The sequence below is a fragment of the Zingiber officinale genome, chromosome 3A (genome assembly GCF_018446385.1).
Source record: "Zingiber officinale cultivar Zhangliang chromosome 3A, Zo_v1.1, whole genome shotgun sequence".
Classification (NCBI taxonomy): Eukaryota; Viridiplantae; Streptophyta; class Magnoliopsida; order Zingiberales; family Zingiberaceae; genus Zingiber; species Zingiber officinale.
This window is the reverse complement of record NC_055990.1, coordinates 158,924,398-158,943,848: the sequence shown is the minus strand read 5'-3', so window position 1 is coordinate 158,943,848 and position 19,451 is coordinate 158,924,398. Positions and strand designations below refer to the sequence as shown.

Here is a 19,451-nt window from a genome sequence, read left to right as displayed (position 1 = left end):
AAAGCGTTCACGGTGTCTTGCCCGTTCGACCAGTGGTGCATGGACATTGTAGGACCTTTCCCTATGGCGACCGGACAACGGAAGTTTCTACTGGTGGCCGTCGATTACTTCTCCAAGTGGGTGGAGGCTGAGCCATTGGCCAAGATAACCGAGCAGATGGTCGAGAAATTCATCTGGCAACACATCATCTATCGGTTCGGCATTCCGCGTCGGCTCGTGTCGGATAACGGGCGACAGTACGTCGGAAAGCAGCTCGAGAAATGGTGCAAGGGATATGACATTGAGCAGCACTTCACGTTTGTGGCGTATCCCCAAAGCAACAGCCAAGCCGAAGTAGCCAACCGGGAGATCCTCCGAATTCTTCGGGCTCGACTCGACCACATGGGAGGAAGCTGGGTGGACGAGATGCCAGGAGTCTTATGGGCCATCCGCACGACCCCTAAGGAGGGAACGGGAGTAACACCGTTCCACCTGGTGTATGGGGGCGAGGCGGTCGTCCCAGTCGAAGTCGGCATAGACTCCGTCCGGATCCAAAACTATGACGCAGATAATTTCGAGCAGAGGCAGCTAGAATTGGACTTGATCGATGAGGAGCGAGCCAAAGCGTCCGCCCGGCTGATGGCCTATAGACAGAGGATGAAGTAGAACTACAACCGCCGCATGATTCCCCGAGCATTCCAAGTGGGTGACTTGGTCTGGAAGAAAGTGAAGCCGGTCGGGGACGTAGGCAAGCTGGAGGCTCCCTGGGCAAGACCCTTCAAAGTCGTCGAGAAGCTCCGATCGGGGGCCTACTACTTGGAGGATGAGGATGGACGACGGCTAGAGAGACCACAGAGCGTAAACCACCTCCAGTCCTATCGGGCCGGATGAAAGGTGCACCGATGTAATATATTTCATGAATATTCCGTTCGGATGTATCATTTGGTTGCAGGGATGAAAGCTATAAGAACAAAGCAAAGGCATGAGCATTGTGCACCAAGCGGGTAGCTGCATGATGGCGTAGTCAAGACCCCGTGTCGTTCGGCCGGGTATATATTATCCGAGCCACAGGCTCGATGTCGAAGACCCCGTGCCGTTCGGCCGGGCGTATATTATCCAAGTCATAGGCTCGATGGCGAAGACCCGTGCCGTTCGGCCGAGCGTATATTATCCGAGTCATAGGCTCGATGGCGAAGACCCCGTGTCGTTCGGTCGGGCGTATATTATCCGAGCTGTAAGCTCATTATTGAAGACCGTCGAGTAGCGACGTTAAATATTAGAGTCGAACCGGCGACTATAAACCCCCCCCCCCCCCCCCCCTCGCTTGAAGACCGTCGAGCAGCGACGTTAAATCTTAGAGTCGAACCAGCGACTATAAACCCTCCGGCCTGAAGACCGTCGAGCAGCGACGTTAAATGTTAGAGTCGAACCGGCGACTATAAACCCTCCGGCCTGAAGACCGTCGAGCAGCGACGTTAAATCTTAGAGTCAGACCGACGACTATAAACCTCCCGGCTTGAAGACCGTCGAGCAGCGAAGTTAAATCTTAGAGTCGGACCGACGACTATAAACCCTCCGGCCTGAAGACCGTCGAGCAGCGACGTTAAATCTTAGAGTCGAACCGGCGACTATAAACCCTCCGGCCTGAAGACCGTCGAGCAGCGACGTTAAATCTTAGAGTCGAACCGGCGACTATAAACCCTCCGGCCTGAAGACCGTCGAGCAGCGACGTTAAATCTTAGAGTCGGACCGGCGACTATAAACCCTCCGGCCCGAACACCGTCGAGCAGCGACGTTAAATCTTAGAGTCGAACCGGCGACTATAAATCCTCTGGCCGGAAGACCGTCGAGCAGCGACATTAAATCTTAGAGTCAGACCGGCGACTATAAACCCTCCGGCCTAAAGACCGTCGAGCAGCGACGTTAAATCTTAGAGTCGAACCGACGACTATAAACCCTCCGGCCGGAAAACCATCGAGCAGCAACGTTAAATCTTAGAGTCGGACCGGCGACTATAAACCCTCCGGCTTGAAGACCGTCGAGCAGCGACGTTAAATCTTAGAGTCGAACCGACGACTATAAACCCTCCGATCGGAAAACCGTTGAGCAGCGACATTAAATCTTAGAGTCGGACCGACGACTATAAACTCTCCGGCCTGAAGACCGTCGAGCAGCGACGTTAAATCTTAGAGTCGGACCGGCGACTATAAACCCTCTGGCCTGAAGACCGTCGAGCAGCGACGTTAAATCTTAGAGTCGAACCGGCGACTATAAACCCTCCGGCCGGAAGACCGTCAAGCAGCGACGTTAAATCATAGAGTCGAACCGGCGACTATAAACCCTCCAGCCGGAAGATCGTCGAGCAGCGACGTTAAATCTTAGATTCGGACCGGTGACTATAAACCCTCTGGCCTGAAGACCGTCGAGCAGCGACGTTAAATCTTAGAGTCGAACCGGCGACTATAAACCCTCCGGCCTGAAGACCGTCGAGCAGCGACGTTAAATCTTAGAGTCGGACCAGTGACTATAAACCCTCCGGCCTGAAGACCGTCGAGCAGCGACGTTAAATCTTAGAGTCGAACCGGAGACTATAAACCATCCGACCGGAAGACCGTCGAGCAGCGACGTTAAATCTTAGAGTCAGACCGGCGACTATAAACCATCCGGCCTGAAGACCGTCGAGCAGCGACGTTAAATCTTAGAGTCGAACCGGCGACTATAAATCCTCCGGTCGGAAGACCGTCGAGCAGCGACATTAAATCTTAGAGTCGGACCGGCAATATAAACTCTCCGGCCTGAAGACCGTCGAGCAGCAACGTTAAATCTTAGAGTCAAACCGGTGACTATAAACCCTCCGGTAATTGGGCGAGCGGAAGACTAAAGAAGTTGCAAACGTCGGCGAAGAAGGGGTGAAGAGGAAACCGCAGACCGACTGTGAATTGGTCGCGGAAAAAACAGATGGCTCCGCTCAGCGGTTTGTGAGGCCGAGTTGTTGGTGAGGGTAGAATAAGTTCAAAGTCGAACGAAATGTCAAAACCATCAAGCAAAACCTCGGCGTCTCGCCGATCGAAGCGAGACTCCATGGTAGTATACCAGGGACCTAAAGTGAGGTCTGCAAGTCGGGATGAACTGGCCATTATCCGATCGGGCAAGAAAGCAAAAGCCAAGAGAATAGAAAATGACACACGACAAGGAGACGATGAAAGGGATAGCGACCAGAAGACGAGAACTCGACAAAAAAGACGAGGAAAACAGAGAGGAAAGGCGGAGGAACCTTACGAAGAAGCTGGGGATCGAAGGAAGATGGTGGGGAATCATCGGAAAACAATGAAGCGGAGTCGCCGGAATGCTGAAGCACCGAAGAAAGGCGGCGGGACACGCGAAGGCAAAAGTGTGGCGGAGGAGAAAGGTGACGGCTTTATAAGGTCGGGCCCGATTGACTTCGACCGTCCGATGCAGGTCACAAGAACCGAGGCCCCCATCGGGCCGTTCATTTCAAACCGCCGATGTCCCATCGAACACATCGTCGAGCCGTACGATGACGCCAGCGGAGGCGCCACGTGGCACCATGCCATAGGGGCGCATTTAATGGGCACCATTACGACACGCAACGCGCGTGCTCGGTCTTAATGGAGAGGATTTGCACGAATCCCAAGGAGATCTGAAGGGCATCAGCGTTGACCGTCAACACGGTAGTAAAGCCAGCGCTCGGAAGGAGCCGAGCGGCCGGGGGGAGGAACATTCCAGAGTGGCAGGGCGATGCCATTCAGGTCGACCGGCAGTCCAGTCAGTCGGACTTAGCGCCTCCTTCGACTAGACTTGAAGGGAAGGCATGTGATTCGGTGATAAGGATGGGGGACCCTCGTTAGCGGAAGGTCAACGACACGTGGAGGTCAAAGGTCAAGAGATTCAACCCTGAGACCCGGCCGACCGGACGAAGCAGGCCGACCGACCGGACGAAGCAGGCCGACCGGCCGTGAATCCCCCGTCGAATGAAAGACAACCCGACTAGGGGTCGGGTTTCCGATGCTCAAGGTAAAAAGGTTTCATGGTCGAGCGGGGTGTCCGTTTGGTCGGGCACGAGGCAACAGAGGCAGGAGCAATCTCATCCGAGCATATGACCGGGAGTCCTCCCTATCGGACCGATACCTACAACCGAGCAGAAGGGGTATGCCTGCCGAGCGGCCTAACCGCTCGGCCCTGGAACAGACAGGAAGCGCAAGAGGACAAAGGAGACAGGAGATAACATCATCCTCAAGACGTTTGCCGCCGACAGGTAGCAGAATTGGCGGCCGAGCCGTACACAGGATCATACGGCGGAAGCTTCCACCGTCACATCCGGGATATGCTCGGACGATTGAGGAATGGCGTCAGAGGTACTTTTCTGACACAGGCTTGTTAAGGTATGTTTGGGGAAGCGTGCACGCATTGAGAAGCGTGCCCGCGCCTCCTCGGGGTCGTATATAAGGACCCCCAGACGTCGACGAAGGTATGCGAAAATCCTTACTGTATCCACAGTTACGTTGCTTCTCTCATTGCCTGACTTGAGCGTTGGAGGGTCGTCTCTGGGAAACCCCTCCCGGCTCGGTTTCTTTGCAGGTTCGCCGGAGATCTACACCACTAGTCGGAGACAGCGGAGCGTGCCACATCCCCACCGTCCGTCGACTCAGCGCTCGGACAGGATCAATCAAAGAAGATGAAGAGTTCATCTGATAAGATGAGGAGTTAGTATTTTTTTTTCTTCTTCTTTTAATGCCACATTAAATAGCCATAAAAAAGCCAAGAAGGTTGAGAGGTATGGGTGTCTCTTGGATTGCCACTATATACATCATTCTAGCAAGATGAGGAAGTGATGGTGTCTCTCCATTCTTTTCTCTTCCATTTTCATGTGTGAAGAGTGCTCGAGGGACTTGCTCGTGTGGATATCATAGAGGCGTGGACATTCTAATCGCGTTGAGATCTATCGAAGCATCGGTGTTGCCAAGATTATTTCGTTCATGCACCAAAAGTAACAATCCAATCAAAATGTGTATTCTACATTCACTTGAATCTCTGGAGGGATCCTTTTCCTGCTGCGTATATATGTTATTTTTCGTAACAAATCCCTACAGATTGCATGGACAATTAGTCTTAAAATTGTTGAATCTAGTGGTGGTGGTGTAATCTAAGGGTGGACAGAATGACGGTACAATACCGCTTAGGTGAATTCGAGACTAAAGTTGGACTTCATCTCTTTAAGATGTATTTGCCCCACACAAGGTACTCACAGAACACGACTTTCATCTCTCAAAATATAACGATTTTATCTTGTGATGACAACATTGCAAATCACGAGACCTCTGAACAGAAGAAGCTTCTTGAACTCTTCAAATGCAAGTATGAAATACAATACTTGCTTTGAATCGAAATGAATGAAATGAAAACATGAGGGGCTTATTTATACTTTATGAAGGGTTAGAAGTGTAAGTACTCCAGGTGAGTTTTGATATGATCAACTGAGTTAGGTTAGGTTATGCAGTTTTGATCCCTTGTGTCTAAGTGTGCAGACACTTAGGAATACAAGAAGTCGAATGGAAGATGCAGCTAGCGAGAAGGATGTCACGAGAAGTGAGTTGACCGATTCGGTGCATCTGAAGGATGAGGAGCTACGAAAGAGTACATCGGCAGACAAGAAGTACGTGTACAACATTTTCGAAGGACAAGAAGCCGAGGAGGAAGATTATTCAACGAGAAGGCCAAAGTTGAGTTTAGAGGAGCTCAACTCTGGAAGGCTGAAGAATCACCTAAGCGACCGAACAAATCAACTGTTGAGTTGACTTTGTTCAGGAGCCTGGACCATATCTAGGCACCCAAAGTAGTCTTGGTTAGATTACTAAGCCGTTGCAGCGAACATCAGCATTGGAGTCCACATCAACATATTACAGACACCCGGGAGGTGTCACGTCAGCCAACGGCTAATTTCGACCAGTGGACTATAAATAGAGGTCTGGTCCTCGAAGTTCAGTATAACACACTCTGTACTTTTGTTTACAAATCCTGTTTTAACCGTTTGTGCTTACTACTATAAAGGGCTACTCTGTCTTTACGAAGGAGTTATTTTATTGAGCTTTACATATCATTAGATTAGTAGCCTCCCCGATTATAAACCAAGTAAATTTTCTACCTCTTCTCTATTTTGTTTATGTTTTTATTTGTTTAAAATTAATGTGAATTCCTTGCTAAGTTTGGTAGCAAGAGATTCAAATTTCTAACTTACAGATTATTCATCCCCTCTAGCTAGTCTATCAGGACCAACAAGAAGAATCTCTTGATTCAATCAAATCTCATCTATCAAATTGAATTAGATAATTTAGATCACATCTCTTCTCAAGAAACACAATATTTCTTCATTCGAATGTCTTCCGGTTTGAATTCAATGACTGAGATTAAATCATCTAAAGAGATAGTTATGCCTTTTCATTTGGATAAATCTGATTTATCCAATTTAATCCGACGATTATGTCACACATTAAATGATGAACTTTAATTTCTCATTCGCACTCTTATGTTCAAAACCAATTTTCCAACCTATTGGAAATCTAGTTAAAGGCCAGCACAGTGATATTAACCGTATATAGTTGAACACGCGCAGTAAAGTTTTCCAACAATCGTTACAATTTTTCCATGTCAAATTTCAGATGGCTCGACTATGTCTTCCAATCAATATCGATGGCAAGTTGCTCCAGCTTTGTTATTGTCAAAAGGTGAACGCCGACTAAAGCAGATGATTCACATGCTTCATTAATTTAATGGTTCTATTTCTCTTAAGGAATATAATTGCCTCACTGTCATAGAGGGCAAAAGTAAATTTGCTTTCCCTGAAAGCAATCACACATCTGGGAACCTCCTCTGGTCACTTCATGGGACACCCTGAAACACAAGTTTCTGCTAGTGCCAACTCTCATCATGCTCACAGTTAATATATGACAGAAAATGAACAAAACAAAAACAACTGCCCGCAGTAAGTTTTATTGGCTGAAGCCATAAATAGTAGCCCTGCTGTATACGTGCCAACAAGCCGTGTGGTTTACACTGCTCGCTCTTGTGACTTGTGAAGGGATAAAAAAATTGCAGTAGGTCACATGGACAGGAAGAAGAAGGTTCCCTCCAACACACACAAGCCATATGGTGGGCCGTAGCTTTGCTCTGAATATTGGAACTCAACTCACTAGTTACTCACTCTCTCTCACGCACCAAACTTTGGGTCGCCCTTTCACATTTAAAATCATTCATTCATTCTTGCTAACAAAGCTAGCCGACGCCACCTCTAGCTCCAATATAACAAATCCATCAAGGAGACTCTGTGTCTCTGTCTATTTTTGGTGCAATGAGAGACCGGCGAACGGATCGGTTCGTCGTCCTTCCTTTCTCCGTAGGCTGCGTCTCTCAGTCCAGCGTTGCGGTATGTGAAAACCAACCGAAGAGAGCGCAGGCTGGGACAGCTCCACCAGCATCGAGTAGTTAGTGTCTCGTTCTAGTTATCTTAACTTGTTGTTCATGAAATCTAATTGATTGTTAATTAACTGTGGTTCTCTGAAGGTGGGAGGCCGAAGAACTCCTTCAGCATCCTTCTGTTTCCGCGGCCGAACGTCGCTGCGGGGTTCCAAAAGCTAGCCAAGAGCTTCAAGAGCTTATCCCACTACTTTGTGTTCGAGGAGGACGAAGAAGACGAGGAGGAGGAGGCGGAGATGGAGATCGGGTTCCCGACCGACGTGCAGCACGTCGCTCACATAGGCCTGGACGGGCTCAGCCACACGCCCGTGAGCGGAAAGCCCTCGGAGTTCCTTCCTCTTAATTCCTTCCTTTTCGACGAAGCAGTTCGAGCTGGCCATGGCGGCGCAGGCTGGTAGCTAGTACTGCCGCTCCACTTGCTTCTTTTCGTTGGGGCTTTCTGTTTCTTCCAAACTGTTGCATGCTAGCTTATGGTGAACGTCGCTGCTTATAGATCTGTAATTTTTACTGTGAGTTTGGTGATGAATTACGGCGTGCCAGTGGCCAACACTTTTGGGGTTCACATGATTTTGGTTGCCCACCAAATAGATTTTTGGATGCGGTCAAAGTTTTACACGAGAATATAATTATTAATGCTTAAATTTTAGTTTAAGCAAAGTGAGAGGCTGTGCTTGTTTGGATGGGGAAGGCGACCACACAGGTCCGTTGTCTTTTGTGGCGAATCAAAATTGAGAAGCGGCACCGGATCACAAGTTGTCTTTTTCCTTCTTATTTTTTATCACACATTATCTGACAAAGGTCATTTGATGAAATTTATTTAACGCCATTATATTCTCGTGATGCAAAGCGACAGTCGTCGTACATGAAACCTGGACCGGCCCGTGCCTGACAAGATTCGTCTCTTGAGAATTGAATGATTCACGCTACGCCCGCTCGTACGAAGATGAATGCGCTCATAGAAGCTGCAACAACTTGGAGCAGAAGTACGTTCAAGTACAGGATAGACAATAATGCAAACAGTGTTAATATCGTAACTTAACAATTAGTAGAATCTTTTGCCCTGAGACACATTTTTTCACTCGGAAAACTTACATATGCTGTATGTCCTTTTACCTATTCTACATTCAATGCCGTTGATCTTGCAAGTAAAGATATGCCGACACGGCAGGCTTGAATTCTTGGAGGATCTTTCAATTTTTTCAACCGCTTGGTTTAGCATGCCGCTTGTCTCTCCTAAACCCCATAGCAAGGATATGTGGGGCCGTGGGTTCTGCATCAGGAAACAAGTGAGTAACTTTTTAAAACAGTTTGATGAGAAACAATTATAAACTGAATGGTTGTTTAGATACATAATGCATGAAATTCTAAGGGGAAAGTCATCGTCTAATTTTCCGAGGTATGTTATTAGGATAAAACAACATATTGCTTAAAAATTCGGTAGCCCGGTTAGTCAATTTAACACATTCACTATCCACAATAGATGCCACTAGTGGTAAATCACTAGTGGCGATTAACATTACATACCTTATAAAACTCAGGGAGACCATGTAATCTATATATCACGTCTACAAGTCTAATCTGCTTGGATATCTAAGATGAAAAAAATCAACATTAGCTTAAAAAGTTGCAAGAGCCTCCTATAGATAAAAATAAATAAAATAAGATCTTTTAAAAAGTACAGTGAGCATCAAACCACAAAAAATTGAAACAACAACTATTTATCCAAACGTTGGTATCTTAAATTTTGTACCACTAAAGAGATAAGTTGGATTGAAAACAACTACCAAGTGGTACTTGTGAGTCTGAGAGCTCTCGTGGTCATCAAGCTGTGTGGCTTACAACTATTTGAAGTTGTATCATTAACAGCAACCAAAATGTCATCTATATATAAAAGTAAATGAGCACACTGTATTCAATGTCATCTGAAAAACACATGCAAAATCTAAAATCCACTGACCACAGCCACAGGTGTTGCAATAGTGATTGGAGGTAGTGAGAACAATATCAAGTATATTGTCACTTTCTTTTGCAATGAGGATTTCTGTTAATATGTCAGGCTCCTTCTAATCTCTCTTAGATTGTTCCTTCTTCAGCCACTTGAAGTAGCCTACCTTGATGTATCTCTTCTTTACATATCATATGGTGGAAGGAACTAAGGAACAAAAGACACCTATGGGAGAATTTTTTTCTAGGTATTATTTCCTGTCACATTAGGTGAAAATGGAGAAAGAGATGGGGAAGATTGATATGGTAGAAAAAAGGAATACAAAGCATCTGCGGTAAGTAGAATAGAATAGATAAATAGGTCTTGGTTGGTTTTAAGTAACTCATATGCAGTTGATAAATAAGATAAACAGGATAATATTGAAAGAAAAAAGAGCAAAATAGAGGCTGGTTAGGATTTGAGAAAAATACAGGAATAGAAATGCCTGTACAAAAAGGCAATGTCAACCTCCCCCCTAAGGCGAATCTCTTTTTTGGAAACCCTAACCCCAAAAAAGGGTCTCTAACACCATGTTCAGTTTCAGGAAAGAGAACATTGCCCTGCTTTATTAGTGAGATGACCACTATATATATATAAACTCATGCTAAAACCTTAAATAATTATTAAAACAATAATCACTACTAATTTAATACCTCTAACAACTCCAATAAATATGATTGGTTGTGCCACAATCTTATAAAACTTCCATTTATCCTAAGGCAGGCAAGACAATTACATAAGATTATACAAGCTCCTCTCCATTTCAACAATTCAATCTTTATCCTACTAATTACATCATCAATTATCACCTTCTTGTTAAATAATAGATACAAGATACTTGAAATTTTTACTTGATGGGATTTCATGTTACTCATCTTAACTATATCTTCAATGTTTTTACTAAATCCTTTAACTAAATTTCATATTCCACTTTTTGTTCTATTTTAACAATCAACTAACATAGTTTTTCTATTTTAACTAGAATTTGTCGGTAAAACCCTTCATTACACGGTGACTCCAACTTTGGCCATAAATCCACAATAGTCATCTCATTGATGACATCCCAAAGAATCTTGTTTCAAAGATGTAACATATATATATATATATATATATATATATATATATATATACAGATCAGTGTCAAAGGCATGACAACATAGAAAAGAAAACATAAATGAAAACACACAATGAAACCCCCAATGATGAGAAAATCATGGACAAGAGAGCAAGCAGACAACAATGATAATGAAATACAAATGCTATACAGCAAACACAAAATGATGGAAAATCACAAGAACCTTAATCGCTGTCTCTCCATAGAGCTCATTTTTTATATTGTTTTCTTGTCTTATCTTAGCCTATCTGCCACTACATTCTAAGATAACACAACCATTGCTGGTGGATCCTGTAACTTATACATGAACATGGACTTGGAAAAGGCTAACCAAATCTATGTTGGCTGCCATATGTGCATGCCTTGAATAGGGTCCACAATTGTGCTAACCCACAACTTGAAAATTTATTGATCTTTAATACAGTGCTGATGTGTCTGGGACCTTATGTTGTTCTGATGCATTGATGAACATCAACAGTTCTATGGACCTGACCTGACCTGACCTGACCTGGTCTATCAAACCCATAGATTGACAACATGGCATAATTGCCTTGATGCTCCAACTAATCTTAGTAGTATGCTCCAACTAATCTTAGTAGTATGCACTTTGGTTATACAATAGCTTGACATGCATTTTAGCTCATCATGTTGGTAGCTCTGTAGTCTCATGCTTCAGGATTCAATAACTTGAACACATTTGAGTCACAATTAACAAGGCAATTTGACTTTTGTAAATATTTTTTGCCCCGCCATTGATACTACTATCTGTTCATCTTGGTTGTGGGAACCAAATGAGGATAATGAGAGTAGATTTTTAGTGCTAATTTCAGAAAGAAACTGAAGATTACTTGATGAAAGTGTAAATTTATAATTGGAAGTTCGCTGAACTTTTTCAATCAATAATGAGGAATCAATTAGATAAAAAAGAGGATTGAGGCTCTATTTTAATGCCATTTTCTATCCCTGATGTAACATCTGATATACCTCTGAAAGACCAGCACCTATAACTTCAAGCGCAAGGAAAGAGCGTGTTTGCTCATCATTGACAAAGACATCCCACTTATTGAAATCTATAAAGTACCTGTCACTCATAAGAAGATGAATTTATTACTAAAGTAAAAGAGAAAATAAAGGAAGCACTAAATTAAGTTTAGATCGTGCAAGAATGCAAAGAAATTGTAGATTTACAATTTACATGGTATCTAAATCCCTTTAGAGTGTAGGAAATTCACTGACCTTCTCTGTGATTGGAACCTTTGACGAAGCATAGCCACAATAGACTCAATTTGATGTGCTTGAATAGGAACTGTTCTTCCCAAGCTAATATGGAATTCTCTTCCTAAGAGAATTTGCTCTAGTTTTGCATTGTCTTTGCATAACTCAGCAATAGGGAAGTCACAATCAACAGCAAAAAGTCCAGGAACTAGAGATGCAATTTGTTTTATAAAAATGGATAGTTGCGTCCTAATTGGTGTTGGTATGAGAACTGCAAAACAAATTGTTCATAACTAAAATAATAAAAAATGTGAAGGTTTCAAGAAAAACAAGTAATCATAAAAAAATATTCAAGTTAAAGAAGCCTATCATATTATTCTCAGCATTTCATATACAGGCAGTTTCTAGATCATCTGACTACAGAAGTGCCTATTTGAGACTCTATTGTAGAAGGCTTATCACACATTGACAATATATCATCAATATATAGATGGTATAGGTGCAATCACTTGCACAATCCCTTTTCCTCTTTTTATTTTTTATCAACCATCTGCAATTATTTATTTTAATAAATCTTATCCTTGACTGTATATATAATATATATTTCCTTATGCTTTCAGTAAACATATCAGATAGCATATGGCTGTATAGATCAAAGCTTGACTCGCAAAATACATGGCTTATAACAGGGTAGTCAGAGAGACAGACAACTTTGAACACTTCTCTAAAGTGAAAAATAATTAAGCAGACAAAAGGTGGCTGATGGTCCAAAACCTGGGATGTAAACATGAAGTGCATAATTTCCTTCAACATGAGGGAAGCTTCTGATGCGGCTTCCTTGAGTAGTTGATGAAAAATCTGAAAAATGTGGGTTTGCATCAGCAATATCACAAAATCAATGAAAAGGCTATCCGAAAACCTGCTAGCACATAAAAAGGCAAAAACTTGGCAATGATTTGTAACATTAGGAGGTGATTAGGATAGTAAATCTTCTTATCAAATAGGAAAAGGTGAAAATAAATTCATAGTTTAACAGTCAGATGCATTGTATTAACACGATTGGAATACCTAGTATTTATGAATTCTCTTATTCAAAATAAATAAAGAAAGAAAACAAATTTGCAGAAGCGATAAACCCTAAGGGAAGAAGCAATTGGATTCAGTTCATACTCGAAACATGCGAGTCAGCATCAACACACAAGAGACAAACTTCATGCAAAGGGCACAAAATCAAGGCATCTTTTTAGCAGAGAACATCAAATTAACAACATCGAAAACCAAACCAGAGCTACCCTTCTCGTAGCACAATAAACTTGAATCCCTTATTCCCGTCTATTTCTGAATAAGAGCCTTACTTCCAGCATCAAAATCAAAATTAAAGCAAACATAAACTGGAGAGAATACATATTTCATACCAGGAAAATCGGGTGTTTGAAGGAGGTCGAGTGGCGGCGGCGGCAAGGACACCGGCAGAGGATGCAGCTGTTGACGCACCTCGAATGAGTTGATTTTGGCGCCATTTCTGCTGCTCATCGATTCGGCAGCAGGTGAATCATCTGCGTCCGACCCTTCGGAGTCGGCGCCGTAGGTTGCCCTCAGCGCTTCCATTTCTCTCGTTCCTCTAACTTGCGACGAACCACTTTCCCATAGGCCTTCTAGTTCTAGGATATATATTATTCCGAGAACATATTAAAATACGATTTCAAATTTTAATATAATAGCTAGAATATGATCTGTTAGTTAGGGGTGTAATCGAGTCGATTCGAGCCGAACTCTTGAATATTTGAGCTTGATTCGTTTATAATCGAGCCGAGTTCGAGCTTTACTTAACGAATATATTCATGACTCATGGACTTATTCGAGTTTTTATCGAGCCTAAACAAATTTAATAAATATAAATCATAAATTTAAATATTTATTAAAAACTAAATTATATATTTAGAGAAAATTATAATATTATTATTAAAATTTATAATTTTATTCTAATAAATAAATTTAATATATTTGTCTATATTTTTATTTATAAATTCAATATCAAAATTATTTTTTTTTATTTAAAAATTACTTAATGAGCTTAACGAACATGTTCACGAGCTAACGAGCCAAATATTATGAACCTTGAGCTTGGTTTGTTTATCTTAACGAGCCTCATTAAACGAGTTCAAACGAATTTTTATCAAATCGAGGTTCGAATAGCTCGCGAGCGGCTTAATTCATTTACACATCTACTGTTAGTCATTACTAAAGTATTATCATATTTTTATATTTTTCTCATCTATTTTTATATTTAATTTCAAAAATAATATCTAATTAATTTTTATTAATAATACTTAATTAATTTTTTAACTAACTTAATCTAGCTAAATTCAGAGTTTGGCCGGCCAAATTTACAGTATTTTTATTATACCAATTCTTATTGTATTTATTTTGGTTATTACATTATAAGTGTCTCGTGTAATTCGTATTTTAAAAAACAAACACAATTAATTAAAAGTTATGCAATAAAAATTATTAAAACAATTAATTTAAATTCAAGGCTTTCTCAACCCTTAATAATGAATCCAAAAATAAAAAATCTCTTTTCACTCTGGGGTCATGATCTCTCAACATCTGAGAGCCATTCCTCTCTCAGGCGGGTGATATTGGAGAATAATATATATAAAAAAACTTTTGTTTTTTGACAACCCATTTTAATTATGAGAACAAGATAACAAAGACTTTTGATTAGGCATTTATATTGTTTAAGAAATAAAAGAAAATCCAAACAGTACACTATTAACGGGAACTCGCAGTTTTGATTGTGATATAGTTTGTAGAATATCCAGTCTTCCCTTCTCAATTCAAACTTAATTAGAATTAAAAAAAAAAAAAACAGAAGAGGTAAAAATATGTCGGCAATGATACTTCTTATTAAGGGAACGGATACGACCTAGATATGTTATGCTTTGCTTCCATGCAAGAACGATATTAGGCCAAAAATACTGGATGCCGCCTAGAGTTGCACCTTCCTGTCGAAGATCCAACTGAAGGGCATGGTAGGAGCTTGTTTGGCCTTTGCTTGTGCTCTTTCCTCCAGTCTTCTTATTCTGGAAGCCAAAGTACAGACAAAATCCTGGGCCTTATTCCCTTCGCTAGAAAGACCAGTTAGATCAGCTATCTTCCACCTGTTAACAAGGAACTCGAGTATATCAGCGTAGTCCTTGGCAGTGTATACACCCAACCGCTGAGCAACTGCTGAAAAGTGCTCAAAGAGGTTTTCATCTCGACCGTCATACATTAAATGGGCAGGCATTGAGATCTTCTTCCTCATCATGTCTGCAAATCCAAGCACAGTGTCTTCAGGATCTATCTCAAACAGTTTCTCCACTATTTTAGTATATGCAGTCTCATGACGCTTTTCGTCGGATGCAATTGTTCCACATATTTGAGCCAATTTGAGATCCCCATGTTGCTTGGCAAACCTAGCAGTGTTTCCATGGGAAATGAAAGTAGCTCTCTCTTGAAACGAGGTGTATATGAAGCCAAGGTATGGATTATTCTCAGTACCTGGATCCTGAAATCAAGTGAATGGAAAATTGATAATTAAAAGGAGTAAGTATCACTAGTACCATTCAATGTTCCTATGCGTGCTAGCTAATTTTCAATGTATAAAATAATGTCAATGTTAAGCTCTAAAACTAATATATGTTGATCTCAAATGAGTAAGCATCACAAGACCATTAAATAATGTTAGGAATACTCTAATCTGTAATACCAGTGAAGCAGGTGGTCAACTCAAACAGAGCAGATGAAACTAGGATAAAATTTCAAAGAAAAAAAATCCCCAAATGGATGGATCAGTTTGTAAGAATCAAGGAGACCTAGCAGAACTAAACACATGGTAGCATTTCTATGCAGCCTCAAATGTTGCAGAAAAAAAATTCCAATACTAGATAAAAGTTAAACTTGAACCAAACCATAAACTATTATCAAGTAGATATTACCATTCCTGAGCCAATCAAATACTGAATCGTCTTCTCAATTTGCTTCATGTCCACTCTTCCAGAAAGATATAGGTACTTGTTCAGAAGGTCACCATGTCTATTTTCTTCAGCAGTCCAAGCCCTTGTCCAACTAGCCCACGGAGTAGTGCTTGCACCTGTCTCATCTCGAACACCATCAAGGGTGTTCAGCATTGTTTGATATGTAGGGAGGGCTTCCTCAGTGACCATGTCTCCAACCAAGCAAACCAGATGATCATCAGGAATCTCCTTTGAGCGTTCTCTCAGTTCCCTGACTTCGTCATAAAATCCCTCAGAAGAAGGATCAGGCAGAAAATCTTGTGGCTGCCAACATTTTTCAACAGGCTTCAAATGCACCAATATATTACTTTCTGCCCAACCCTCCAACGACTTAAAAATCTCAATCTTCTTGGGCGGCAATGAATGAGTGACTTGAATATGAAAATCACGAGGTGCAGAGGGTCTGTCTTGAGTCCCAACTCTGAAACCATATAGTAAGAGCAATAAGGAAAAAAACCATAAAACATGTGAAGCTATCAACATTCATAAAATACTTAGATGTGAGTTATCAAATAGTTTATTTTGGTAACCATCAGTCTGTGTTCAGAAACATGTTAACCACGAGAATAAAATAGGTAACTAAATCTATCATTACACCAAAAATTGATATATTACAATACCAACTTCCCCAGATAATAGCATTACATGAAAGATTACCATGAGAAAGTAGAATGGATGCGAATGCATAATTACTGTACAAGTGGGACTTAAGTATGCAGATAATATGCAGACAATAAACCAACATCAAATTACTATGCTCAACATACAGTCAACTGCTGGGCATTTCTATCATATATATATATGTAGGAAATTCTGGATAATTCTCACGTCATGTGGAAACTTGGAAATACTAGATGTAACTTTTCAAGTATCTACCAATTTCAGATTACGTGATCAACTTGAACATGAAGTTTTAAGCATACCAATTACCTGCATGTACCTCCCTCCATATCCATGGGGCTGGCACTAAGGGGGCCGCTAAGAGCATCTCCAATGCAAACTTTGTCAAAGGTTTGTAAAATTTAAAAATCTCATTAAAAAAGTTTTTATGATTGTGTAGGTGAGGTTTGGGGTTTTTAATTCAAGAGCAGGTTTGAGTTTTCAAACTTGCTTTTTCTCTTGAAGGTGGAGCCAATAATTAATGTACATGATTGACCCTTTTTAAATAATTTAAAAATAAATTATTTGATGAGCTAATTATAATGTTTCAGTTTATAAATAATTAGTAATAATTAAAATTATATTTTTTTTCTTTTAAAAATAAATATATTTGAGATAAGTTAAAAAAATATACAAATGACTATAATTAAATTAAATTTATAAAATAATTAAATATTAAATAAAATGATAAATTATATTAAATTAAAAATTAAAAATTAAAAATTAAAAATTAATTAATTTATTAATTGTTAATTATAAATAAATTAAATTAAAGATTATAATTAATTAAAATATCAAATGAAAACTATATAAAGATATTAAATGAAAAAATTGTATGCAGGTTTTTTTTTTAATTATGGAGAGAATAGTAGATTTGTATTGAAATTGATGTAATATGCATGGAGTCATGCAACTACATGTGAAGAGAATTACAAAAAAAAAACTGACTCAAAGCTTTAACGATTGGAAATGTTTCAATGAGTTTTTATAATGTTGATGTGACATGTTAGAATTCTAAGGGCATCTCCAATAGTTAGAGTTTTACAAAACTTTTTTTATGATCTCAATATGCCACGTCATGCCACATCAACATTCTAAAAACCTATTGAAACATTTCTAATAGTTAGAGCTTTAAATGATTGTCGTGTGCTCCATTTTATAATATGTAATTGCATGACTACATGCATATTACATCAATTTCAACACAAAAAAGTAGCTTTGAAATTTCACTACTGTTCTTTAACAACAAACTTCAAACCTTATATCCACAATGGTTAGAACTTTTTTATTTAGATTTTTCATTTTACAAACCTCTTTAAAAACCTTGCATTGGAGATGCTCTAAAAAAAGCTCATTCAAAGTTTTAACGATTGGAGATGCCCTAAGGTAGCGAATCTACCTTTTAAGCATACCAATTAAACGGACAAAGAAACACGTGGATGAAGTGAGAAATTAAAGGCCAAAACAAATTTTTCCCATAAAAAGGGTCAAATCATGGGCATCCTAATCTACGAGCTACTGTGAACTCAAAGCTACTTTGCATCCTTAGTTGCAGCAACAAATACGAAAAATCATTTACTGATGGAAACTATGCTAAAAAGCACACCGACAATAAAACAACATCAAATTGCAAGGCCCAACACCATAGTCATTTGCACAGTATGTCTATCATATATGTGCAGGAGATCATGGATGACTCCCATGTTACGTGGGAACTTCAAATACTAGATGGAAGTTTTCAAGAATGTACCAGTTTCAGATTGCAAGATTAACTAAACGTGAAGTTCTGAACAACTCTGTTAGATGCACAAAGAAATAAGTGCTTGAAGCAAGAAGAAAATAGAATTCAAAACATGGAGTTCAAATCTAATTGTGCAAAACACAGTTTACACACCCCAGTGGGTGAAGATAGAAGAGAATTCTGTCAATAAGATTAATTGTCCGACCATCCATGGACTTTAAACGTGGGTATTAGACGTGACAATTAAAAATTCTAAACAACTCTGAAAGTTTGCAAACTTAGTTTGAAAATCTACATAATTGCAAGCCCTCCAAAAAAAACAGGGAAATGGACAGTTAATATGTTCATAGCAGTCTTGAGCAATCAACAAGAAACAGCAAGTCTCGTAATCATTCTCAAAACTGTAATTCCAGTACACATGTTCAATCGTGGTTAAAACGCCAATGAAGGGGCACAAGGCAAGACAAAGAACTCTATAGTTCTCAGCAATCAATAAGGAAAAAGATAGTCGAGGGCTAACTTGGGATTCGCAATCCACAATGAATTCCTCAGGAAAGAAAAAGGGAAACACCGACTGAGAATTCGGAAAGGAAAACTAGCAAAAATAAAATAAATAAATTCTCGGCCACTTGTATCTATCAATACCAATTCATCAGAACCCGAGAAGAAATTCGAAAAGAAAGATCGAGAATCACAAGGTAACCATTCATTTCAGAGGCAAACCCTAAGAAGGAAGTGAGCTCACTTGGTGGGGACGGAGGATCCATGTGCGGAGGCCATGAAGACTCCTCGAGATCTGGCATTCCACCTGCCGTCACGGCGAGAGCAGAAGAGCATTTGAGTATGAAACGCCACTAGAGAAGCCATGGAAGACCTTCTTCCTTCTCCGCTTCCTCTCTGAACTTCCACTCTCGCTCGCTCTTCTTCCTCTCCGGCAAAGGGGGCAGGAACGAGGCGGTATTTAATAATAACCAGGCGAGCAACACGATGCTAAATCACCATTCTACCCTTCGGAAGACACTCAAAATCAATTCGAATATGCTTCACGGGTCGAATTTAACAACCGACCCAGAAAAAGCGGTCAAAATGTAACTTTACTTAGTCGGCAGAGTTTTTCCATTTAACCTACTTAATCTTTATAAATTCTCTTTTACCGTCAATTTTTCAAACTTTACTAATTACCCCTTATAATTAACAGTATTACGT

The 19,451-nt window shown here is 40.6% G+C and overlaps 2 protein-coding genes and 1 pseudogene across 5 annotated transcripts; 1 reads left to right on the top strand and 2 right to left on the bottom strand.

The window, feature by feature from the left end:
• Positions 1–7,161: 7,161 nt before the first annotated feature.
• Positions 7,162–8,122, top strand: LOC122054192 (annotated as a pseudogene).
• A 167-nt stretch (positions 8,123–8,289) lies between these two features.
• LOC122053042 (U6 snRNA phosphodiesterase-like) lies at positions 8,290–13,443 on the bottom strand. Of its 3 annotated transcripts, XM_042614891.1 has the most exons (7): positions 13,199–13,443; positions 12,558–12,641; positions 11,805–12,054; positions 11,553–11,649; positions 8,995–9,060; positions 8,584–8,740; positions 8,291–8,432 (listed from the first exon to the last, which is right to left on the bottom strand). In XM_042614891.1, the coding sequence occupies exons 1-7, from the start codon at positions 13,389–13,391 to the stop codon at positions 8,389–8,391; spliced, it is 891 nt and encodes a 296-aa protein (XP_042470825.1). In that variant the 5' UTR covers positions 13,392–13,443; the 3' UTR covers positions 8,291–8,388. The 3 variants fall into 3 exon arrangements, with proteins under 3 accessions (XP_042470827.1, XP_042470825.1, XP_042470826.1); XM_042614893.1 differs by lacking the exon at positions 8,995–9,060 and having other exon boundaries at positions 8,290–8,432; XM_042614892.1 differs by lacking the exon at positions 8,291–8,432 and having other exon boundaries at positions 8,455–8,740.
• A 1,115-nt stretch (positions 13,444–14,558) lies between these two features.
• Positions 14,559–19,207, bottom strand: LOC122053040 (stearoyl-[acyl-carrier-protein] 9-desaturase, chloroplastic-like). 2 transcript variants are annotated; one of them, XM_042614890.1, is made up of 4 exons: positions 18,991–19,207; positions 15,767–16,265; positions 15,059–15,336; positions 14,559–14,947 (listed from the first exon to the last, which is right to left on the bottom strand). In XM_042614890.1, the coding sequence occupies exons 1-4, from the start codon at positions 19,110–19,112 to the stop codon at positions 14,776–14,778; spliced, it is 1,071 nt and encodes a 356-aa protein (XP_042470824.1). In that variant the 5' UTR covers positions 19,113–19,207; the 3' UTR covers positions 14,559–14,775. The 2 variants fall into 2 exon arrangements, with proteins under 2 accessions (XP_042470824.1, XP_042470823.1); XM_042614889.1 differs by having other exon boundaries at positions 14,559–15,336.
• Between the last annotated feature and the right edge of the window lie 244 nt (positions 19,208–19,451).

What these genes read in the sequence shown, in the direction of transcription:
- LOC122053040 (XM_042614889.1), bottom strand. Translation starts at nt 19,112, where the DNA reads ATGGCTTCTCTAGTGGCGTTTCATACTCAAATGCTCTTCTGCTCTCGC. An exon ending in GGATCCTCCGTCCCCACCAA is followed by an intron (nt 16,266 to 18,990) that starts GTGAGCTCACTT and finishes ATATGGTTTCAG; the next exon opens with AGTTGGGACTCAAGACAGAC. An exon ending in ATTTGATTGGCTCAGGAATG is followed by an intron (nt 15,337 to 15,766) that starts GTAATATCTACT and finishes ACTTGATTTCAG; the next exon opens with GATCCAGGTACTGAGAATAA.
- LOC122053042 (XM_042614891.1), bottom strand. Translation starts at nt 13,391, where the DNA reads ATGGAAGCGCTGAGGGCAACCTACGGCGCCGACTCCGAAGGGTCGGAC. An exon ending in TCAAACACCCGATTTTCCTG is followed by an intron (nt 12,642 to 13,198) that starts GTATGAAATATG and finishes CACATTTTTCAG; the next exon opens with ATTTTTCATCAACTACTCAA. An exon ending in TAGGTGCTGGTCTTTCAGAG is followed by an intron (nt 9,061 to 11,552) that starts GTATATCAGATG and finishes TTTTCATCTTAG; the next exon opens with ATATCCAAGCAGATTAGACT.